This window comes from Salmo salar, chromosome ssa13 (assembly GCF_905237065.1).
Source record: "Salmo salar chromosome ssa13, Ssal_v3.1, whole genome shotgun sequence".
Taxonomy (NCBI): domain Eukaryota; kingdom Metazoa; phylum Chordata; class Actinopteri; order Salmoniformes; family Salmonidae; genus Salmo; species Salmo salar.
This window is the reverse complement of record NC_059454.1, coordinates 47,150,719-47,176,545: the sequence shown is the minus strand read 5'-3', so window position 1 is coordinate 47,176,545 and position 25,827 is coordinate 47,150,719. Positions and strand designations below refer to the sequence as shown.

Genomic DNA, 25,827 nt, shown 5'->3' with positions numbered 1-25,827 from the left:
CTTAGAAAAAATGTTTGAACCAAGAACTGATGTTGGCACAAGATGGAAGGGAAGTTGGATCATAACGAACGCAATTACAGTTAACAAACATGTATGCTTAATCCAGTATAAACTAATATATAGAATATTATACAAGAGCAAAATTCACAAATTCTACAGCACAATGGCAGAGTCATGTCTCAAATGTCAAACTAATAACGACTTCATAATCCATGCTTTCTGGGAACGCTATAAAGTCCGGAGGTTGTGCGCGAAACTACAAAGTGGGCTTTCAGAAGTATTACAATGTAAACTGACTTTTAATCCGCTGTCTGCATATTTCAAGATATAGCATATGGGGGTGTAGCGAGATACCCAATGGGCTGGATGATTCTCTTCTCATCACTCATCTTGAAAAAAACGTATACTAAAAACTTGGAAGTCAATCAATCCGCCATCATTGACACAATGGAAAAATCTAATGATTTATTATTGAAGTAACATCGGCGACAAGAAAAATAAATTGGTATAATTTAAGGCCAAGTTGCAAACAATAATGCAGGCACTTGGGATGGGGGTGTGAGCATGCGGGTCTTGGCAGAGGAGATGTAGTCATTGTTTGTGTGTGTCTGTAAATTGTTGTTTGTACAGTTGGAGACAGGAGCCTAGTTAAGGTAATATAGCCTAGCCTAGCTAGGTAGGTCATACAGTAAGCTCATCAGACAGATGTGTGGAAAGAGAGAACCTGTGACTTACAGAATATGTGCTGGTTTGTATCATCAGGTAGAAAAGGACAGCTTGATGTGTTTTTGATTTTATACTTGGAGTTTTGACACGAATGCGCACATGAACGCGTACACACACACACACACAAAAAAAATGGGTTACGTATGTAACCATGGTTATGTGAGCTATATGGATCACTCCAATATATTGGTATCACTCCGCAGCGGAGGGATACATCCGAGGTGAGGATTTACAGATATACTTCTGTGTCACGGCTGGGGTCCGCCCCTATATATAGACCATGATCACGACACACGTTCTCTAGCACTGTAGAGGATTGGAGCGATCCATATAATTTACATACGTAACCTTCGTTATGTTTCACTATATTGGATCACTCCAATATATTGGTATACCCGTACCAGATAAGTCAATGCTAGAGGGACCTGGCCAGGCAGTGGCAAAGTCCCAGCGCGGGACCGAGACGCAGGGGCCGTCAATGTGGAAGGGATGTCCTGGCACAGTCCCCGGAAGGGGAGGCAACACCCAGGACTGCTGAACCAACCGCAGAGGGAGGTGACACATTTACCCGATAGTACCTAGCAAAGGTGCAAGAGGAAGCCCAGCTGGCCGCAGCACAGATATCAGCGAGGGTACTGTAATTTCCGGACTATTAAGCTCACCTGAATACAAGCCGCACCCACTGAATTAAAAAAGATATATTATTTTGAACATAAATAAGCTGCACATGTCTATAAGCCGCAGGTGCCTACCGGTACATTGAAACAAATGAACTTTACACAGGCTTTAACGAAACACGGCTTGTAACAAAAATAAATAGGCTTTAACGAAACATGGCTTGTAACAAAAAAAGAATAATTTGCAGTAAGCTTTAGTTGTCTTTTTGCACTGAGTCATTCCTCACGCTGCTGTTTCCAACGTCTTATCATCGACTCATTAAGACCAAGCTCCCGTGCAGCAGCTCTATTTCCTTTTCCAACAGCCAGATCAATCGCCTTCAACTTGAAAGCTGCATCATATGCATTTCTCCCTGTCTTTGCCATGATGAGGGTGACAAAATGACTACCGTAATCAGAATGATGGGAAGTTTGACAGCGCTCGATTTAATCTAAACAGTAAACAAAAAAGTTGTTTGACCTTAACCCGTTCGGCAATTTCATTGGTCTAATGAAAGCTTCATGCCGCCAAAAAACTGAGCACGTCACAGAATGTGTTTTTTTGGAAAAAAAAAAATTGAAAGCGGGAAAAATCCATATATTAGCCGCGTCATTGTTTAAGTCGCGAGGTTCAAAGCCTGGGAAAAAAGTTGCGGCTTATAGTCCGGAATTTACGGTACTCCTCTCAGTAAAGCCCAGGACGCTGCCACACCTCATGTTGAATGTGCCACCACAGATCCCAGCACTGGCCTTCCAGCCAGGAGGTATGCTGTCGTAATCGTGTCCACGATCCAGTGAGAGAACCTCTGCTTTGATAACCCAGCCCCCAGGACTCTCTCATCATAGCAGACAAAGAGCTGGTCTGTTGTTCTCACTGACTGTCTGCTCCACATTGGCAGCCAGTGCCGGATGGTACATGGCACAGCATGCCGGAGGGAGGCCCAGACTTCCCTGCCACTACCGTGGGGTCGTAAGCAGAACCTTCGGGAGGAATGAGGGGTTGGGACGGAGAGATATACTCCTCCCCCCGGGGTCCATCCGGTAGCACTCAGAACTTACTGAAAGAGCATGGAGCTCACCCACCCTCTACATGGAAGTAATCGCTAACAAGAAAGCCACCTTCATAGAAAGCTGCCAAGACCACATCCAGATCTTTTGTTTGTGTTTGTTTGTGTGTGTCGGTCATGGAGGGCGGCGAGGGTGCTCCACTCACATTTCTCGCAGACGGCGCCCCCTCTCCCGGCGGGGCAGATGCAGGTGAAGTCGGCGCCGTCGTCCTCGCAGGTGCCGCCGTGGCGGCAGGGGTGGGAGTCGCAGGGCCGCTGGGCCTTGGTGTAGTGGGGCACAGGGCTGGTCCTGTGGAAGGGGGTGATAGTAGTGGTGGGAGTGGGGGCCATGGTAGAAGGGGCGGCGGTGGTCCGGCGGCTGGTATAGGAACGGCGTGTGGTGCCCAGGGGACGGCTTGTGATGAAAGGGGAGTTGGGGGGAGGCAGGGTGGTGCCCAGGGGACGGCTTGTGATGAAAGGGGAGTTGGGGGGCGGCAGGATGGTGCTGGTGGCAGTGCTGGCAGTGGGGGTGGTGGCGGTAGCTGTGGTAGTGGTGGTGAAGTAGGGGAGGGAGAACAGGCCTGGTAGACAGATGGAGAGAGGGAGATTCAGAGAGAGAGAGCAAATGTCAAGGAGCGTGTCATTCTTGGACTTTGACATACAAGAACCAAAAAATGTCTAATCATGCTTACATCGTCCTTCCTTAGAACATTTCATGTCCTCTCATGCTTCATGTTTGTAAGTACATGTAAACAACGCAAGCCAATCCCCTGGGTGTGTCCTACCATAGTTGTTGAAGCGAATATTCTCCTCCTCTGGCTTCTTCACCACAATGGCTGTCTCCTTGGCTGCCTTCAGCTGCTTGAGCAGGGCTCCTTCAATGTCCTGCACCTTGAACCTCGTCTCTGTAGGACAACATGGAGGACAAAGACGTTCACAACAACCCAGAGGACACCACTCAACTAGGACAGCTGTTCCATGTACTTCTACGTGTTTTATCTATCCCAGAGCTAGCACACCCGATTCAACTTGTCAACTAATTATAAAGCCATTGACTAGTTAAATTAGGGATGCTGTTCCAGCGCTACAATAGAACTGTGAAACATTTGGTCCCAGAGGAGAGGTTTGAGAGACACTGAACTAGAAGGCAGAGAAGCAATGTCCTGAAACGGCAGGAAATTAGGAAAGTCACTCCCCTCTCTCCATCCCATTACAGTAAATATTTACGAGAGCGATCGAGGCCGCTTGCTACGAGACAACAACACACCCAAGGGGACCAGTCGTTCTCCTACCATCCAACAAAGTTTCACTAAGGTTCAGATTAACCTGTCTCATAACATTTTCCACAGATGGCCATTTGAAATGGCCGATGCAGAGTTCCTGTATTGCAGCGTCTATTGTGCGGATGTAAAAGACACTGATCGGAGCCAGTAAAAAGAGAAGAGGCGTGGAGAAGGGCAAGGTTTTTGGAGGTTTAATCCAATAGGGGAGAGGCACTAAAGCCTTGTTCACATTGGAGGTTCAAATCCAATTTTTTGGAATATCCGATTCTAATCTGTTATTTTTCCTGCAGTTTGAATGGCTAAAAAGCACATGGAATCGGATATTTCAAGGCACATTTCAAACCACCTTCGTAGGTGGTTCGAAGTCGGATGCAAATCTGATTCCTGTCCATGCGACTTGTATTTGAATGATAAAATCTGATTTACTTGCCCTCAAGTGGTTTTTATACTTATTTGGCATATTTTGTTGCTTGCTAGCTACTCTGTTGACCGTTAGGTAAGAACATGTGGTTGCTAACTCGTTAGCTAGCTACACTAGCTAGCTACACTACATGGCCAAAGGTATGTTGACATGCTCGTCAAACATCTCATTCTAAAATCAAGGGCATTAATATGGAGTTGGTCCCTCCCTTTGCTGCTATAACAGCCTCCACTTTTCTGGGAAGGCTTTCCACTAGATGTTGGAACATTGCTGCGGGGACTGGTTCCATTCAGCCACAAGAGCATTAGTGAGGTTGGACACTGATGTTGGGCGATTAGGCCTGGCTCGCACTCTGCGTTCCAATTAATCTCAAAGGTGTTCGATGGGGTTGAGGTCAGGGCTCTGTGCAGGCCAGTCAAGTTCTTCCACACCAATCTCCACAAACCATTTCTGTATGGACCTCGCTTTGTGCACGGGGGCATTGTCATGTTGAAACAGAAAAAGGCTTTCCCCAAACTGTTGCCACAAAGTTGGAATCACAGAATCGTCTAGAATGTCATTGTATGCTGGAGCGTTAAGATTTCCCTTCACTGGAACTAAGGGGCCAAGCCCAAACCATGAAAAACATCCCCAGACCACTATTCCTTCTCCACCAAACTTTACAGTTGGCACTATGCATTGGGGCAGGTAGCGTTCTCCTGGCATCCGCCAAACCCAGATTCGTCCATCGGACTGCCAGATGGTGTAGATTGATTCATCACTCTAGAGAACGTGTTTCCACTGCTCCAGAGTCCAATGGCGGCAAACTTTATACAACTCCAGCCGACGCTTGGCATTGCGCATGGTGATCTTAGGCTGCTTGGCCAAGGAAACCCATTTCAAGAAATTCCCGACAAACAGTTATTGTGCTGACGTTGCTAGCAGAGGTAGTTTGGAACTCCGTAGTGAGTGTTGCAACCGAGGACATAGGATTTTTACGTGCTACACGCATCAGCACTCGGCGGTCCCGTTCTGTGAGCTTGTGTGACCGACCTACCACTTCGCGGCTGAGCAGTTGTTGCTCCTAGACATTTCCATTTCACAATAACAACACTTACAGTTGACCAAGGCAGCTCTGGTTGGAAAGGTAGCTTCCTATGACGGTGCCATGTTGAAAGTCACTGAGCTCTTCAGTAAGACCATTCTACTGCTAATGTTTGTCTATGGAGATTGCATGGCGGTGTGCTCGATTGTATACACCTGTTGCAACGGGTGTGGCTGAAATAGCCGAATCCATAAATTTTGGCCATGTAGTGTAGTTGATTGCTGTGCCTAGCCAAAAAGCTACAATTGGTTGTTAAATAACTTATGAGTGATAGGAAGCACAAGCACAACCACTAATCAGCCTACACTACTGCGCACACCCCCGTCGTTACTATGACAACTAGCGTAGCCATGTCAGCAATTGACTGTTGTCTGAACACACACACATCCGAATTGGTCACTTGTAACTTGCTGTTTGGACAATCAGTATTCCAAAACAAAACTGATTTGAGCATTAAGGCCTGCAGTGTGAACAATGCTTAACAGTACTCTGGGGCTGAAATGAACCCAGTTCTGAAAGACAACGCCACCAAGCTCACTGAGAGGATTTAATTGTTGTTGGTGTTGTTTTGTTCGTTTTTCCCTGTTGGCTCTGACAAATAAACAAATACAGCCCACGTCTGAAAAAGAGAATAACAATGAAAATAACATAGCCACGGTCTTGTGTGTTTTGTCAAATGGAATGACTTTCTGAACAATAATGCCAGTGCAGTGATACACTTGCCGTAGCCTTTTGCTGACATTGGCATTTAGAAACTTGTTTATATGTTTATATGTTTAATGAATGTGCGACACTAGCCATAACAGTACATTTGCCATACTATACCATACAGTAAGGGCTGGTTTCTTGGACTAAGACGCACTTTCAAAGGACAATCTCCATTGAACATGCTTTTTTAATCTGTGTCCGGGAAACTGGCCCAGAGTGTGTTCATCATGACTTTTTATCAAATCGTTTTTACCTGGGACGGTTTTTACCTGGGTTGAAGTGGGCCTCGACGAAGGCCAGGATGGAGTTGCTGGGCGCCAGGCTGCGGACTTGGACGCTCATGAAGTCCTTCTGCACCTCTGATTTACGGAACAACTCGTTCAGCTGGGCCAGGGAGGAGAAACACATTCATTAGTACATACCATAGCCAAATATTTTGCAACAGAAATCAAGCTTGGACAAGTTTAGGTAGTCCCTCCCTGTTTCAGTCCGTTTTGTTCTGTTTCGTGCATAATGAATACAACCAGGATGATGAATGAGCGAGGTAATGAGCTCTGTGCAGTGGCTCATCCAATTTGAGTGCAGTGAACTCATTTGCGGAAGGATGGGGGGAAGACTATGTCTGCATCCAAAATGGCACCTTATTCCCTTTATAGTGCACTACTTTTGACCAGGGCCCCTATGCCATTTGGGATGCAGCCTATGTCAGTGAATAGGTCTTCTACTGTGTAGAACCACATTGGGCCTGGTCTGGGTGCACAAATTGACATTTAGCTGCAGCTAGGGGTATAATTACATGAACATGTTTTTTTCTGAGGCAGAGGTAAATGTCAGGTTAGCATGGCACACGCTGGCTCCTGATTGGTTTAGCTTCTGATTCACAACGTAGGGTGTGTGCTTTTGGTTCCCAAATGAAGTCTAAGTCACTGTCAGGAAGTAAATAAGCGGTATGTAATCCACATGGTTTCATGCTTCCCTACTAAACAGAGCATAACATTCATCATGTATCTCACTCTGTTGGCTCAAGTTGATACCTTGAGGGAAAAATAAGGTACTGTACCAAGTACCTGACCTCATTTTTGTTTATTTTCAATCATAGAGCTAACTCCTGCTGACCACTCATCTCAAGAGATTTTGAAGCACACACAATTGTGTTATTCTCCTGTTCCTCCTCTGTTCACTCCAAATTATTTGTATGGGGGGTGAACGACATCACTCCCACTACACTATACTCCATTTTCTATACTAGCATACTGTATGTTTACGTCTCTGCACATACTCCTCAGGTACCCCTGCTGGGTAGAGGGCAGAACTGCAGGTAGCATAGCAAAACCAATCTGTGTGTGTCCAGACACAAACCACACGGCCACACTGAACCAGAAACACTGCCACCTCTCCCCCTCTCTAGTTTTAACCTCAGGTGATGTCCACACACAGTCTCTAGCAGACAAACACACACAAGGGGCTAGAGGGATGCTTTTGCTATCTAGTGCCACAGCTGGCCCCCACAAGGCGTAGGATGCACACACATACAGACACACAGTCACACACTGAGTGTTGTGAGGTGGTAGATTAGGCTTCGACGGGGGCCAGTGACACCATTTCAACAGCTGGCGAGAAGCACACATGTGCGCACGCCCACACACACACACACGTAATGTCCCCATTTAAGAGCGAGCATTAACTTTGACCACCCACACTTGTTCGACAGACTGTTGTTGAACCACTGACTATGGCAGCTAGTTCTGTATGTAGGGGGGTTGCTACTCACAGCACTCTCGATGCTCCTGGCCGTCTCGCCAAACAGCTCAGACTTAGGATCCTCCATCTCAGGGGTGTAGAAGACCTCCTGGCCCTCCACCTGGTCCAAGTGCAGGAAGCCGCTGAACCGCATGGTGGCTGGGAGGAAATGGTGTCATACACAAGTTATAAACGTTTACTTTCTGTACCTGTGAGGCATGCGGTGCCCTCAACTACCCGCCCTCAGCTTCAGACAGTGACCGTTTGGGGTAGTGCCAGTCTGGGGTTAGTGATGGAGTGTGTGCGTGGGGAGGGGTTAGTGTGGTTGTTTTTTATGGTGGGTGTGGCTGCGGAGTTGAGGGGGCGGAGCCTGCGATTGGCTGCAGCGGAAGTGGAAAGAGTAGATTGTGGGATATGAAGGAGGAATGAAAGAAGAAGGGAAGAGGAAGAGCAGAAGGGCAGGGGGTGGAGTAATGGAGTTTACCAGACTGAGACTTGTCCCAAAAATTGGCAGAGGCATGGAGGACTGAGTAGAGAGAGATCAGTTAGACAGACAGGAAACATTGACACACATATTGCAAAGACAAGCAGAGAGGGACAGACAAGACAACACGCATAGCAAAAATGAAGAACATTTTCTAAAAGTCTCCAGCTTTGGCAAAGACGATCCCCCACCTTGCCCTTAAACATCCCCATTTCCCTGTTCAGAATCCTTCAACCCCCAATGGCCTCTTGCTATTGTTCCGGCAACACAACGACAGCGAGACTCAAGACATCGTGAAAGAGAAGAGTGAAATAAAGCAGAAACCAGGAGAGAAAGGGGGCTGGAGAGGAGATGAGGAGAGGCACTGATGCCGAGGTTTCATGCCGCGGCTCATAATCAGCTGAACAAATTGCCCAAATCAATCATGGTGCCCTGCTTGGAGCTCGCCTGGAAGCGAAGAGCACCTGTATGATTATCGTGGAAGATAGTCGTAATTGTCTCCTAATGCCGCCAAACCGGTGACTGACATAGGCTGGTTAAAATTGCATGATAAGGACTTTTTTTTGCCGTTGTCTCCGCCCGACACATCGATTCAAATCTGATGGGGCAGCTATTAAATAGGAACAAATGGGGAAGGTTCGGATGGAGAGAAGAAAAAAAGAGGAGAGGAGAGCGATAGATCAGATTTTTTTTATATGGGTAGAAGACAAAACAGAGGAGGCCATTTTTCTGACGAGCAGCAGCCGTGATGGACAAAGAGAGGCATGGGGGAATATCAGATAACGTTGAACTGTGAAACTTAAAAGGCCTTGTCTGAGTTTAACTTGCCGCTCGCAACTTGCATTGGGAAAGTTGACAGAAGCTTTGTTCTTAGTATTAACACATTCAACTCTGACGCCCTCTGGTGGCATTTTGTAAATGACTCATAATATTGTATACTACCCTCATAAAGTAGATTTCATTTCAAAACTATAAGTCCTACAAATACATGCTTAGTACTGTTAGAAAGGTAAGGACTGTGGGATTATGATAAAGTGGGATGATAAAGGGGGATCAGAAACAATGTGACTATTACAGAGCCTTAGATACAACCGATAAAACAAATGTGTAAGTGTGTGTGTGGGGGGGGGGGGATTTGAAAGTCTAGGTTTAACATTAAATATGTAAACAATTATTGTTCCAAAAGGTTGTTGTTTTTTATTAAGAAAAAAAAAGTCTGATCTTTTACCTAATGGTGTCGCTCTAAACATGCACAAATTCCCATAGGAACATAGACAGGACTTGTGCAATGTAATTTTTCATCTTACAGGAATAATTTTTCATCTTACTGGAATGATATACATATGAGCAGCAGGTGGCCAGCAGGTAGCCTAGTGGTTAGAGCATTGGTCCAGTAACCGAAAGATTGCTAGATCGAATCACCGAGCTGACAAAATTCTGTTGTTCTGCCCTTAAACAAGGCAGTTAACCCACAGTCCCTAGGCCATCATTGTAAATAAGAATGTATTCTTAACTGACTTGCCTAGTTAAAATAAAGGTTAAATAAAAATAAAATAAATGAGGAGAAAGCTGAAGTCCACCTATCCATTGACGTGAATATATCACGTCTCATTCCCAGTTTTTCCACTAGGTGGCAGTAGGAGATCACATGAGCACATGATGTCTCTTGCCGACTTGAAACCAGTTATCTCTGGTTTGGGTAGTCACTGTGCCAAAATGGCTGAACAGATTTCTAAGCCTGACATCTTAAAAGGACTATAGCAATCAGGGCTTTTAAGTTCTCATGTTTATTGTTGTTGAAATAAGACACAGACAGGTGAGGAAACTGCAAACTTCTTTTCCCATTCACTTTTCCTATTGTAAACGAGTGCGATAGTTTGATTTCCGGAAATACAATGGCTGTAGCTTTCAAATGGTACGTCACTTTCTAATTTCTGACAACAAAAAATTGTTTTTAAATGGGAAATCATGCGCATGATACATATACTGTAACAAGTTATTACACTTCTCAGATGTTTCAATGATGTGGCAACAAAGTCAGAGTAATTGAAATCACTCCCACTGATGCTTATCTGGGCTAGACAGAAAAAACAAATCTTGCGACTACGAGGATGCATAAAAATGTTTGCACTGACTGTGGGGATTCGGATGGTTAAAGGAACACAAACATGATCAAAATGTCCATTTGCACACCAATACAATTTGTCCACACCTTCTGATGACCGTTTATAGGGCGATCTAAAGTTAACACCTTTTTTCGCTAGGAGTTAGCAAATAGCGGTTAGCTCCTCTCCTCAGAGAGATCACTACAGAGATCAATACAGGAGGAAAATAAAGCTAGACGCTCCGCTGATAGATATTACACCTTGCCGGTCGCCATGGACTTGTCAGTTCCATCCTAATGAGTGTGATATCAGCCTTTCTCAGGAGTAGAAATAGGTCTGGCGTATTGATTAAGGAGCGATACACTCTATATATCGGTAACTCTTTGGCAGAATGAGCTATCGATCGACAAAGGGTGGGTGTGACATCATTAGCGCCTCGCCACTGCTGACAAACAGATGTTTGTGATGCATTTCGTCATTGCGTGATGTGGCGTGCTGCAAATGTACTGTACAGAGACTGTATTGTAGTGCTAATAGCGTGATTTCATGTTTGCATTTCACGGACGGTAGCGACTCTTAATGTTGGTATTTGTGTGATGAGAAAGAAGCTCTACATTTTATATGAGCACATTGTTTCATATCCAAAAGTCCTCTTCAATTTCAAGTGTGCCTCAAAGGGGTTGAAGAGAGGTGAGGTGGTAAGTATAGGAGGAGAACAGGAGAAGGGGGCATAAGAGGGGGGTTGTGGGGTACTTACAGGGGCAGTTGACTCCCTCAGGGCTGCTGGAAGCCGTCTTGCCATCAGGACAACAGCCGAAGGAGTGTTGTCACACGACGAGCGGTCCTCAACTGTGGGGATGGTGGTGGCTGTGGGGTCTAGGGGAAAGAGAGGGTTCATAATGCTTCATAACACCTCGTAACGCTTCATAATTATTCATAACACTTGTAACACATCTTAAATCTGGCGATGGTGGCCGCAGCCTAGGGAACTAGGGGTGAGAGAGGAAGAGATTCATAATGCTTTATAGCGCATTGTAATGCTTCATAATACCTTCTTAACCCCAACCTCGGAGAGCTGCATCTGGAACTCATCTCCATTATGAGAGCCATACTGTAGTAGCTACATAATGGGCTACATACCGTTATAATGGCACTAACTACTTTGTGATGAGGGCTGGTAAATAACCACGGAAACAGCTAATCTCTTCCACTGATTGGGCGATTGCTATCTGCAAATTTCCACTGATTGGCAGATGGCAATCTCCAAACACTTTGTCCCAGAGAACATAGCCTTTGCTATAAATCTAGGAGTACCCTGACCTTATCTCCAATGGGGTAAAGTGGCTACTCTCACAGTACACCAGGGAATGGCCTGCACCCGTTTCTTTCTTACGGGGATAGGTTCCTCTGTGGAGCAGATTAACGGTCACCCTATGATTAGAAATGATCGTAGCGCAAACAACCGTGGCATGCTGAATAAGTCGTTAAGACGTCAAAGGGAGACGGTTGTCTCTTCAAGGACTCTCTGTCGTCACCCTGTGAGTGAAACACCCGCTGCTAGGATAGGAGAAACAACTCTAGGTAAGGGACTGGAAGGAAGGGAGGGAGAGGAGTCTGTGGAGAAACAACTCTAGGTAAGGGACTGGAAGGAAGGAAGGAAGGGAGGGAGGGGAGTCTGTGGAGAAAGAACTCTAGGTAAGGGACTGGAAGGAAGGGAGGGAGGGGAGTCTGTGGAGAAACAACTCTAGGTCAGGGAGTGGAAGGAAGGGAGGGAGGGGAGTCTGTGGAGAAACAACTCAAGGTCAGGGACTGGAAGGAAGGGAGAGAGGGGAGTCTGTGGAGAAACAATTCTAGGTCAGGGATTGGAAGAAAGGGAGAGAGGGGAGTCTGTGGAGAAACAACTCTAGGTCAGGGACTGGAAGGAAGGGAGGGAGGGATGGAGGGGAGTGTTGGCGTCTACAGAGTATCTGTTGGCACATGGATTTACGGACCACAGCGATTGGGTTGGGAGGATAGGGGGGTAGGGAGGTGTGCTACGGCTCAGGGACTATGTATTGCTCCATTGGGAGGCAAACACAGATCTACCCGACCACAACCATCCCCCTGTTTACATACACATATAACTAGACACACAGACACGGAGGAGACCCAGGTCTCCTTGGCAGACAGGCCATGTGCGCCAGGCGTCAGCGAGCGCTCCGGTCCGCTGGTGACAAGAGAATAAATCTGCGAGAGGGAAAAGCGTCAGAGGAAGCGCTGAGGCTCGTGTTCCATCAATTCAGGAGTGTCAAAGCAAGCTGTTGGGTCACAGAGCTTTGGAATGGTAAAAAAAGCAGATTGAAAAGGTTTAGTCTACAGGTCTCTGGAGTGTGGTGCTTGGTGGAGTGGTTTAGCAATAAGGCCAGAATACCGTGGAGGGATTTTACTGTGTAGAGTGAGAGTTGTGTTCCATATCACTATGCTGCAATGACAAGGTAAGATCAATTCTTATCAAGCTATCAACTCAGCCTTGAAACAACCCCCCAACATAAGCCAATAATCTCATCACCTTCCTGTTTTCCATTTCTACAAAATCCGTTATGTGGGGAGAGAAATGCTGCAAATATGAAAATAGCTTCTTATTTTGACAGAATGGAGGATACTGTGACAAGTCTTCGTTTGGAATACATTCTTGTATTTCTCTGCTTAACATTTGGATTAAACTGAATGCAAAGGACACTTTGAAAACACACCTCTGTTGTGGTGACATAACATCAGATAATGAATGACATGTATAACATCAAACAATGACATGTTTAACCTGTTTAGGATAGGGGGCAGTATTTTCACAGCCGGATAAAAAACGTACCCGATTTAATCTGGTTATTACTCCTGCCCAGAAACTAGAATATGCATATAATTGTTTGATTTGGATGGAAAACACCCTAAAGTTTCTAAAACTGTTTGAATGGTGTCTGTGAGTATAACAGAACTCATATGGCAGGCCCAAACCTGAGAAGATTCTATACAGGAAGTGCCCTCTCTGACCATTTCTTGGCCTTCTATAGCCTCTTTATCGAAAACAGAGGATCTCTGCTGTAAAGTGACATTTTCTAAGGCTCCCATAGGCTCTCAGAAGGCGCCAGAATGGGGAATGATGACTCTGCAGTCCCTGGGCGGAAAACAGTAGCGCATTTGGATAGTGGTCGATCTGAGAACAATGACCCGGGCAGGAACAAAACGCCGCTATTTGGATATAACTATGGATTATTTGGAACCAAAACAACATTGGGTGTAAAGTAGAAGTCCTGGGAGTGCATTCTGACGAAGAACAGCAAAGGTAATCCAATTTTTCTTATAGTAAATCTGAGTTTGTTGAGTGCCAAACTTAGTGGGTGTCAAAATAGCTAGCCATGATGGCCGGGCTATCTACTCAGAATATTGCAAAATGTGCTTTCGCCGAAAAGCTATTTTAAAATCTGACATAGCGATTGCATAAAGGAGTTCTGTATCTATAATTCTTAAAATAATTGTTATGTTTTTTGTGAACGTTTATCGTGAGTAATTTAGTAAATTCACTGGAAGTTTCGGTGGGTATGCTAGTTCTGAACGTCACATGCTAATGTAAAAAGCTGTTTTTTGATATAAATATGAACTTGATTGAACAAAACATGCATGTATTGTATAACATAATGTCCTAGGAGTGTCATCTGATGAAGATCATCAATGGTTAGTGCTGCATTTAGCTGTGGTTTTGGTTTTTGTGACATTATATGCTAGCTTGAAAAATGGGTGTGTGATTATTTCTGGCTGGGTACTCTCCTGACATAATCTAATGTTTTGCTTTCGTTGTAAAGCCTTTTTGAAATCGGACAATGTGGTTAGATAAAGGAGAGTCTTGTCTTTAAAATGGTGTAAAATAGTCATGTTTGAAAAATTGAAGTTTTGGGATTTCTGAGGTGTTTGTAATTCGCTCCACGCTCTATCATTGGATATTGGCGAGGCGTTCCGCTAGCGGCACATCTAGATGTAAGAGGTTAAAATGGAAGCATGACATTGTTTGATGTTATACATGTCATTATTATCAGTTTAATCCAAATGCTAGCTAACATTGAACCTGTTTGGTTAACTTTAGCTAGCTATGACAATTGGGATTTAAGTAAATTGTTTAGCTAGCTAGTTAACGTTACATGTCTAAACAAAAGACCCCAAGTTAAAGCTTGCTGTTAGCTAGCTAACGCTAGCGGAGGTTAGATGGCTGGCTTGCTAGCTAACATTAACTTACATGTATGAAGTGTGCGTAATATTAGTATCTGGAATTTGTCTTCAGCATCAGTAGAACATGCCTGCCTGTCCTCCACCAGTCATACAAGGAGAATGGTCAAATGCCTCCCATCAAAAAGAGAGCTGGCCCAAGCAAGCACAAGTTACACCTGAAGCATGAGGACTTGCAGGGTGTGGTGAATTTCATCAAAAACTATGCAGAGGAAAATGCAATACTATTACCAGGATGCCACCCAGAACACAAACACTTTGGTGGAAAGCTGCTGCCATCACATGTGACAAAAGCAGCAGTGTGGCATCTCTACAAGGAATCGATGACAACACTTGGCATGTAAAGCATAAACACATTTTGATTATTTAATTGACCTCCAACATGATTGGCACTACTTTTATTGATCTCACATTATTTCTCTATTTTCCAGAGGTACGTGTAGTCGGGCTGTTTTCCTTCAGGAATCTGTGGGGAAAATTGCTGCCCCACATCTCAAGCACTAAGCCCAGGGCATACCTGTGCTGGCAGTGCCAGAGGAACAACTATCAGGTCTTCAGATCTGCCAGAAGCTGTTAAGTTTGTGCTCTGCCACTGTGCCTGGTGGACCATGCACAAGCTCCATCACAGTCTGGACTTTCACTTCCTGATCACAGGCCACACCAAGTTTGCCCCCAACTGGTGCTTCGGGATCATCAAGCAGCACTTCAGAAAGACCAGAGTGAACACTTTGTCTGAGATTGCTGGTGCTGTGAAAGACAGCACTGTGACACCGGTCAACATCCCACAGCTGGTTGGACTGGAGGATGGTACGGTGCTGGTGGAAAGCTATGGTTGGCAACAACACCTGACTCCGTACTTCAGGCCGCTGCCACAGTTCAAGTAGTACCAGCACGTCAGGTGAATATAATTTTCATTGCATTGTATGAGGTTATTATTCTTATTTAAACTTGGGAGGTGAATTAATGTTGTGCAAGGTTTTAATGTCTTAAATTTTTCTTGTTATTTCCTGTTTTACAGCTCGATGCTCTGGAGCCTGGTGTTGTTGTTGCCAAGGAGCGTTCAGACTCAGTCGGGACCAGGTTTCAGCTGCTGCGCAATGCTGACATCCTTCCTCCCATAGATGGTCTGCCTGTACAAGCACCACCTGGACTGGACACAGCTAGACAAACTTATCTTTTTGAGAAAATCAGGGAGTTTTGAAACAAAGAGGCTATGGACATTACATGCCCTGCACCAAAATCAAGGGCAGGACAGAAACAGGCTCTCCGAATATAGATTCCCTTGTTAATGCGTGGTTCGGACGGATCAGTCATCAGCATTATCTGCAGTGCCTCTATTCACATGACTCTCTCCTAACACACACGCCATACATTGCTGCTACTATATATTTTTTTATCCTGCTGCTCAGCCACTTTATCCCTGATTGTATGCTTACAACTACCTCATCTATCACTATCGTTATTGATATTGTTCATGTACATACTGTATATTATTTTATTTATATTGACACCATCTATTTTTGATATTACTACTATGCAAGTAACCATTTGGCTGTACCGTTTACACCTTCTGTAGAGACCCATACACTTAGCACTGCTAAAGCTAACTCTCTCTCCTCTGCTCTCATCCTTCTAGACCTATCTGCTGCCTTTGATGCTGTGAACCATAAGATCCTCCTCTCCACCCTCTCCGAGTTGGGCATCTCCGGCGCGGCTCACTCTTGGATTGTGTCCTACCTGACAGGTCGCTCCTACCAGGTGGCGAGAATCCGTCTCCGCACCACGTGCTCTTACCACTGGTGTCCCCCAGGGCTCAGTTCTAGGCTCTCTCATATTCTCGCTATACACCAAGTCACTTGGCTCTGTCATATCCTCACATGGTCTCTCCTATCATTGCTATGCAGACGACACACAAATAATCTTCTCCTTTCCCCCTTCTGATAACCAGGTGGCAAATCGCATCTCTGCATGTCTGGCAGACATATCAGTGTGGATGACGGATCACCACCTCAAGCTGAACCTCGGCAAGACAGAGCTGCTCTTCCTCCCGGGGAAGGACTGCTCATTCCATGATCTCGCCATCACGGTTGACAACTCCAACTCCAACTCCAGTCAAAACTGTTCGCTGCTCTGGCACCCCAATGGTGGAACAAGCTCCCTCACAACGCCAGGACAGCAGAGTCAATCACCACCTTCCGGAGACACCTGAAACCCCACCTCTTTAAGGAATACCTGGGATAGGATAAAGTAATCCTTCTAACCCCCCCCCCAAAAAAAAAGATACAGATGTACTATTGTAAAGTGGTTGTTCCACTGGATATCATAAGGTGAATGCACCAATTTGTAAGTCGCTCTGGATAAGAGCGTCTGCTAAATGACGTAAATGTAAATGTAAATGTAGCAAGACTTATCAATATTCATTTTATATATAAATATTTTGCTATGTGTGGTCGTAACATGATTTTGTGACATACCCCACAGACTCACTAAACACAAATGCTTTGTTTGTAAATTATGTCTGAGTGTTGGAGTGTACCCCTGGTTATCCGTCAATGAAAAAAAATGAAAGAAATTGGGCCGTCTGGTTTAAGGAATTTGAAATGATTTATACTTTTACTTTTGATACTTAAGTACATTTTAGCAATTCCATTTACTTTTGATACTTAAGTATTTTTAAAACCGAATACTTTTAGACTTTTACTCAAGTAGTATTTTACTGGGTGGCTTTTACTTCAGTCATTTTCTATTAAGGTATCTTTACATCTGGACACTTTCTGTTTACCTGGAATTTTTCATTATTGTAGGCTACTACCACTTTTAGTCTTAATCTTTACTACACTACTCACTGTTTAGCACATGACATCACATGTGAATCCTTAAAGAGATGGGTGGGACTGGCTTAAGAGGGTGGGAACAATGCTGAATGGGTGTAGACAAAGGAGAGCTCTCCGGTAGGTACCAAAATATTCAAAGGCCTTTTTCTCAAAAGTGTATCAACTTTCAAAGCAGAATTACTTTCCCATTGTTCCTCAAAAATGCAGTGTATGATATACCATTTTGTAGCTCTGAGTCTCTTTTTACCAATGTAAAAAAACACAAGATCGAATCCAGGCGGTGAGTCACAAATGGTGTATGATGTAGCGATGATGTATCAAACCTTGAGTCAGTTCAGAGACCCATATTCAACCTAGGGATGTGCACGGGGGAAGCCAGAAAAAATAAAGCCCTATTACTTCCTATGTGTTGTGATAATTGGGTTGTTTGCTCTATAACCCGTTAGTTCATATGCCTTGACACCGTGATATACTGTATAGGCCTAAGGCCGACACAATGAGAAGACATTTATTTCATTACAAAACCGGAGAGCAATCGGTGAAGTCCACAAAACATATTGCATGTAACAAACAGTTACGTGACCTACAGCATGGTCAAGCAAGTTTCCAACATTGTTGGACTACTAAACAACTACAGATTTAGAACTACTGAGAGTTACCGCAAGTCGCAAAGAAAACAGGCGCTTCCTCCAGTATTCCAACATCTAATCATCTATTCTTAGTCTAATACAATGACAACTAAAAGATACCAAAAACTATTTAGTCCAATCAACGTAAGTTAAATATGATATGGCTGTCCATGGTACTGCTAAATGACTAAACATGTAAACATGTACTGATTACTTTGTGTGTGTGTGTGTTGGTGTGCAATTGGGAAAAAACCATGTTGACTCAGCCTACTTCTAGAGAAACGCCAATTCCGTCCTCCTCTTTCATGTTGCCTAAATGGTCTATGACTCTGGCATACAGTACACACTTTCAGTTTTTGTTGTCCTAGGCTAATAGGCTAAAATGCTTGCTCGCTAGCGTAACTTCCTTTCATGGGCAACACTGTTGCAGGCCAGCTGGTTAACATTAGCATACTACATCTAGCTACATGTTGAACTTCCATCCTCTCAGGCCAGGGGCACAATGTATTAATTTATATCATTATCGTTAACATTGTACTCAGCTGTTGGTGTTCAGGAGCTTCAATATTTGTCAGGACGAAAAGGAAAATACTTTGTGCGGCTGCGGGAGTTGTACTGAAGACCATTTGGAAAGTGTGGATCAGAATCGCCGTTATAATCATTGGTAGAAGCACAAGCATTTCACTACACTCGCAATAACATCTGTTAACCATATGTATGTGACCAAATAAATTTGATTTGGTAAGTACGGAGAATTAAGTAAAACAAGTCCAAATCCCTATCTCCATCCATAGCTAATTTAGCTAGCTAGCCACCGGAGGACAATGACACAACGAGATGCAACAATTTAAGTTTCTTTCTGTCAGTGATGTTTGACTTGTGATGTGATTGGTCTGAAGCGAAATCCAAAACTGGCTTCCCTTGACACTTTTTTTAGGTGCGCCAGGACCATCTACAACTGAGCTCACTCAGCACTGATTGGCTATTATTTTATATATTTTTTATCAAGGGAAGACAAATGCTCGCTGGCTTCCCTTGCATTCAATGCTATGTATGGGCGGTAGCAATGTCACACTCTTTTTGTGCAGACAGCATCAGATAGATACGCTACACATACTGTGACAGAGACGCACTGTTTTGTTCACTCGGATGCTTTCTTCAGTGAGATACATTCAGCCTCTTGCTTTTTGAAGGAAATTTATGAAACACAGAGAGACGAAAGATACATTATTTTGTCTGTTTTTTTCCTTGGTACTTTTTTGGGGAAAGCTTGGCTTCCCTTGGCATCCATGAGTACACACCACTTGTAGGCCAATCAAAGTGGCAAAGAGGCTCAATGTGTAGCAAGGTGAGTGAGAGTTCACTCATGCAATGCAGATGGAATAAAATTACGGAATTTAAAAATTTGCGAAATGACAAGGAGTAGGCTACAACGAGCAACCAAGAGGTAGCCTGTTTTATCTGAATTGGGTTAGGGAGAAAGCGTAGAATGTGGCCTCAATTAGCCTAGATAGCTATAGACGAATGACACTATTCAAATAGTGAAATTATTTCAAACCCCCCATCTGTAATTCAACCCTCCCCTGACCTCTGACCCTTGACCCCCTGTGGAGCAGAATTATGGGTTATGAAGTGAAATAGCTTTGATTTACCAACTGGCTCCTCTCCGCTCGCCTCCAGGACTCCGACGCCGCTACCCTCTTCCACCTCCTCCACCTGGTCATCTCCGCTGGGCTCACCGCTCCCTGAGTCCTCCAAGGCTGTAGGGGAGGAGCCAGGGCTGGTGTGGCTGGGTAGGCGAGGGGTGGTGGAGTGAGGTGGGTGGTGGGGGGTGATGACGGGGTGGTTGGTGGTGAGCGGTCTCTCAGTGGACATGGGGGGCGGCAGGGCCTCCACGAATGAGGCTAGTGGCCCCTCGGTTTCATCATCGTCCCAGGGAGAGTATGATGTGCCATGGCGCGACGACGTAAGCCTGACGTGGGAGGGGGTGGTGGCTTTTGCGCGGGGGGTGGGGGGGTAAGGGGTGGGTCGGCTGGCCGGCTCGGTGATGCTTTCTGCATGGGGAGGGAAGGGAGGAGGAGAGGAAGCAAGGAATGGATGAATGGGTAAGCAAAGATGAAAATCATTTTTTTATTTTCTTCTCCCTATAGCCCCTATTTCGATTGTACACCTTTACCTCATTCTACTGCTGTACCCCTTATGGTTGTCTTTCGTGTTCTGGTCACGTCAGGCACCTGAGCACCCAATACTGACCGACACACAAGACCAGAGGCCAGACTCATTGCAATATGAAATATACATCTAAAATAGAATTGAAAACCTATGCACATAGGAACGGAAAACCTGGATGAAATCTTTTAACCCCTTATGACTTACGAAGCAAAACACACCATGAAAATAAGAACATCTTACATTGAAGTATGCCAAAGGATGGCATACTGTTGAGTTCAACTGCACTGCAGTCTGTGTACAGAGAAGAATAATGTGCCCTATATAGGGTTAAACTGCACTGCAGTTGCACTGGTGTGTGTGTGTGTTTGTGTCGATGTGTGTGTGTTTGTGAGGCATGTGTGTTTGTTCAGTGTGTCTGTGTGTATATGTGCCGGTGTTGGTGTGTGTCTGTGGGTATGAATTATATATACATATTCAAATGTTGCCCTCCTGTAGCGGAGCTTTAATCACAGACAGTCAAAGCCTCTGGTGATGAATGATTGATATAAATGGGGCAGAAAAAGCAGAGTTTAACTCCGGCTTCAAAGACTCCAGACTCGGCTCACAGCCGCACAAGTATCCGTCAACTCCGCCGCGAATGGCAGCCTTGTCAACACAGTCACACACGCCATCCAAAAAAACACTCTCAGAAATCCTTTCCTTGCCGTCGCCAGATAGAGGGACCCGCTTTTCTTTCAGCAGAAACCAGCATTACCCATGCAAGGCCTTGGTACAAAGACAAAAATGTATCAGATAAAACCACTAAAATAGGAGAAAAACTCCTGAGGGAAAGAAGCGAGTCAGGGGCTGGAGGGAAGGGAGACACTTTGTAAAGTGTAGCTGCTAGGATGGCGGCAAACCAGCCAGGCGTCACTTAATACTGATGCTCCTACTTTACCCCACCCGTTGTGTGTGCAGGGCAAAAGAAAAACCTCCTACGGTATATTATTTCCATCTCATTGGAATTCGGCTAACATTATGTGTAGGATTTAATTGCACACTAATAATCTCCTATTTGATCGGCAATTACGCCGTGAGTTGTGAAATGTGATACCTTGATGAAGCGCTGGATGTTATCAGCCGGACAGGCACCCCACTATCTCCCATCCTGCTAGGCTCCAGAGGAGGGGAGGCAGAGGAGCCAGCCTGCAGATACAGTATGTCGGCTTAGCCCAAGGGTGAATCTATCAATCGCTATCGCCGTGTGCGAGGCGGTGGTATACTTTGCTTTTCCTCTTGGCTACACCTGTTACTCAGGTGCTGGGTTATGGCTGGGAGTCCTTCGGCGGCGAACGCTCGAAGAGGGGTAAAATAAAAAAAGAGATATGGAAAGAAAGGGAAGGATAGACAACTGGCAGCGCAGTCAGTTCAGTGGAAGCTTTCCTTAATCAGGTTTAACGCTCCATTTGCTTTTTTTCCGAGAGGCAGGCGGTTATATCGACAGGCGGCAGGGAGAGAAATCATTGTCATCTTCACTTGTCTGGGCTGTGTAGTCATCTTTGAAAGGCGGTTATTAAGATTGTTTGCCATGTCTGCCATGCTCAGTGGGGAGGAGGAATCAGATATATGAAAGTCGACAGAAAAAGGGAAAGAGTAAATGGAAGAGAGGAAGAAAAACGAGCGGGGGAGAAAGAGAGCACGAAAGAGAGAGACATGAAAAGAGGGACGGAGGAAATAAGATGAACAAGTTAAGAAAAAGTGTTCAGGGAAAGTATGAGGATGGAGCGAGAGGCATAAAAGACTAACATTAAGGCAGAAAACTGATGATGTCATATGCTATTGTTCGCTGCCAATTTGCGTCAAACCTACAGGTGTTGACAACATATGGGAGAACCAGGCAATGGCCAATGTCTGGACACGATCGGTGCCAGAAGATCCTCATTCGTTCAAATACCCATGGTATTTCCCATGGTTTGCTTCATCTAGCTCTTAGAAGGGCTACATAGCCAGAAGCAGAAATGCTGTGTTGTGTAGAGAAGACTCAAAGTGCTTGTCCCTTAGCATGGGCGGAGAGATGGGTTAGATCACAAGTTCACAGCAGTAGCCATTTGATGTAGTTTCTGCAGAACTTGCTTCAGTGTGAAATGGCATAGGCCTTCAGTAGTGGTTCTGCGCTAGCTATTAGCATTGAAGTTGTTTCTGTAATTTGTATTAAGAGCTGCATCAGATCAGCGGAAGGTGAGGAGCGGTGGCAGGGTGAGGATGTTTGAATGCTAATTTGCACCCAGTCACACGTGAAATGAGCTCCATCTAACCTCCAACCTGGGGACGGCTGAGGAGCTCGCTACCTACGGCGTGACCGCATCTGGGGGAAGAAATTAAACGAACTGCTGTGACAAGTTGTGCTCGTCTGGCTTCCCCTTGGGTTCAAAGAAAGCGAGCGAGAGAGAACTCTTTCTCCCTCCGAATGAAGCCCCACACTAGGTAAAGGACTTACATACTACCCATGTCTCCATCGCCAGGCAACAAAGAATGAGTCTGGAGTGAATTTCATTGGTAACCGACGGCGTCAGATCGCTGATCACCAAATCAAGGTGCTGTCTGCCTCTCATAGAGCAAATTACTTTTACTCCTGTGCAGGGACACAACTGGTTTTAGAAGTGGGGGGACATAATTATTAGATACACTCCAAACAGCCTACCTGACCACTCGGAGGTGACCCGCATGGTCCTAAAGCACACCGTTGCCTCGTTTTGTATCATATTCCAATGATAGAACGGGGGGACAAAAATGCTATTTCAGAATGTCCCCAGTGAAAGTTGCACCCCTGCATGTATGAGGCCGCCACACAGCACTATTTCAGAAGCCTTGGTTAGGGGTTGAGGTGGTGCCTTCAAAGCATTGCACCTACTTCAGGCCTGACAAACTGCACCAAGATCAGCAGGGAAAAGGAAGGTACCCACCAGAGATCTTCACGGGTTCAACAGACCCTCAATTCTGAGATCCGACCCGGGATCTGAAAAACAAATGATCGTCCCACTAAGCGCAAACCAGATGGGATGGCGTATTGCTGCAGAATGCTGTGGAAGCCATGCTGGTTAAGTGTGCCTTGAATTCTAAATAAATCACCGACAGTGTCACCAGCAAAGCACCCCCACACCATCACACCTCCATGCTTCACGGTGGATACCACACATGCGGAGCTCATCTGTTCACCTACTCTGCATCTCACAAAGACATGGCGGTTGGAACCATAAATCTCACATTTGGACTCATCAGACCAAAGCACAGATTTTCACCTCTCTAATGTCCATTGCTCATGACTCTTGGCCCAAGCAAGTCTCGTCTTCTTATTGGTGTCCTTTAGTAGCGGTTTATTCGTAGCAATTCGACCATGAAGGCCTGACTCACGCAGTCTCCTCTGTCTGTTACTTAAACTCTATGAAGCATTGATTTGGGCATCAATTTTTGAGGCTGGTAACTCTAATGAACTTATCCTCTGCAGCAGAGGTAACTCTGGGTCTTCCTTTCCAGTGGCGGTCCTCACAAGAGCCAGTTTCATCATAGCGCTTGATGGTTTTTGCGACTGCACTTGAAGAAACTTTCAAAGTTCTTGAGATTTTCCGTATTGACTGACCTTCATGTCTTTAAAGTAATGATGGACTATCGTTTCTCTTTGCTTATTTGAGCTGTTCTTGCCATAATTTGGACTTGGTCTTTTACCAAATAGGGCTATCTTCTGTATACCACCCCTACCCTGTCACAACACAACTGATTGGCTCAAACGCATTAAGAAGGAAAGAAATTCCACTAATTAACTTTTAACAAAGGCACACCTCTTAATTGAAATGCATTGCAGGTGACTACCTCATGAAGCTGGTTGAGAGAATGCCAAGAGTGTGCAAAGCTGTCATCAAGGCAAAGGGTGGCTACTTTGAAGAATCTCAAATATATTTTGATTTGTTTAACACTTTTTTGGTTACTAAATAATTCCATGTGTTATTTCATAGTTTTGATTTCTTCACTATTATCTACAATGTAGAAAATAGTAAAAATAAAGAAAAACCCAGGAATAAGTCAGGGTGTCCAAACTTTTGTTTGGTACTGTATATTATTTAGTATATGTAAAGACAAGATTAAAACAATAATAGTCTGATGGGTGACAGTATTAGCCTATCACTTGTGAATGATATATTATCACATGTGAATGGTGCCCAGCGTCAGGCAAGAAATAATGCATTTTTTAAAAACTTTTTTTTTAAATCATAGTCGCACACTTCATGTAGCCTAGCCCATAGGCCTATATGTTTTGATAAGGTTTGATTCACAACTAAAGTGGCCAAATAACTTCTTAAAATTAAGCACATTAATCTGCTTTACAAGGGGTGTAGAACCTAACTGGCATACATAAAGCAGCGTGTGAGTTTCAAGTTTGGGGAAGACCCATTTCACCATAAAAATGCAACTTTATAATAAAAGCATAATCACATTTGCGGTCACTTTTAATAATAGTGTTTTCCCGCTAATGGAACATTCGCCCTTATAGCCTACTGCCGTGTGCATTGCTACGCTTATAATGTAAAGAAATAGCCTAATAGTTTATCAACATTTTAAGCTAAACGTTCTGGTCTGGTTCATCAGCCACATTGTGTAAAAACTTTTTTGTTGATGCTAGTGGTTGTATTGATTTGAGATATATCGTATCCCACAACTGTCCCAGACTATGTTTGGAATTTTTCTGAGTGGCCCAGTGAAAGCCCAGACTTGAACCCAATCTAACATCTCTGGAGAGACCTGAAAATAGCTGTCCAAGAAGACTCGAGGCTGTAATCGCTGCCAAAGGTGCTTCAACAGTAAAGGGTCTGAATACTTATGTAAATGTGAATTCAGTTTTTTATTTTTAATACATTTGCAAACATTTCTAAAAACCTGTTTTTGCTTTGTCATTATGGGGTATTGTGTGTAGATTGATGAGGGAAAAAAGGATTTAATTCATTTTAGAATAAGGCTGTAACGTAACAAAATGTGGAAAAAGTCAAGGGGTCTGAATACTTTCCGAATGCACTGTACACACTGTGGGTGTGTATATATATACACTGCTCAAAAAAAATAAAGGGAACACTAAAATAACACATCCTAGATCTGAATGAATTAAATAATCTTATTAAATACTTTTTTCTTTACATAGTTGAATGTGCTGACAACAAAATCACACAAAAATAATCAATGGAAATCCAATTTATCAACCCATGGAGGTCTGGATTTGGAGTCACACTCAAAATTAAAGTGGAAAACCACACTACAGGCTGATCCAACTTTGATGTAATGTCCTTAAAACAAGTCAAAATGAGGCTCAGTAGTGTGTGTGGCCTCCACGTGCCTGTATGACCTCCCTACAACGTCTGGGCATGCTCCTGATGAGGTGGCGGATGGTCTCCTGAGGGATCTCCTCCCAGACCTGGACTAAAGCATCCGCCAACTCCTGGACAGTCTGTGGTGCAACGTGGCGTTGGTGGATGGAGCGAGACATGATGTCCCAGATGTGCTCAATTGGATTCAGGTCTGGAGAACAGGCGGGCCAGTCCATAGCATCAATGCATTCCTCTTGCAGGAACTGCTGACACACTCCAGCCACATGAGGTCTAGCATTGTCTTGCATTAAGAGGAACCCAGGGCCAACCGCACCAGCATATGGTCTCACAAGGG

The 25,827-nt window shown here is 44.6% G+C and overlaps 1 protein-coding gene across 1 annotated transcript in view; it reads right to left on the bottom strand.

The window, feature by feature from the left end:
• LOC106566949 (agrin) overlaps positions 1-25,827 on the bottom strand; it is a 408,999-nt gene that overhangs the window by 54,120 nt on the left and 329,052 nt on the right. The window contains exons 18-23 of the mRNA XM_045692759.1: positions 19,623-20,024; positions 11,007-11,129; positions 7,696-7,823; positions 6,194-6,308; positions 3,214-3,333; positions 2,596-3,009 (exon numbers count right to left, since the gene is read on the bottom strand). Coding sequence (XP_045548715.1) covers positions 2,596-3,009; positions 3,214-3,333; positions 6,194-6,308; positions 7,696-7,823; positions 11,007-11,129; positions 19,623-20,024 — 1,302 coding nt within the window. The remainder of the gene's footprint in view (positions 1-2,595; positions 3,010-3,213; positions 3,334-6,193; positions 6,309-7,695; positions 7,824-11,006; positions 11,130-19,622; positions 20,025-25,827) is intronic.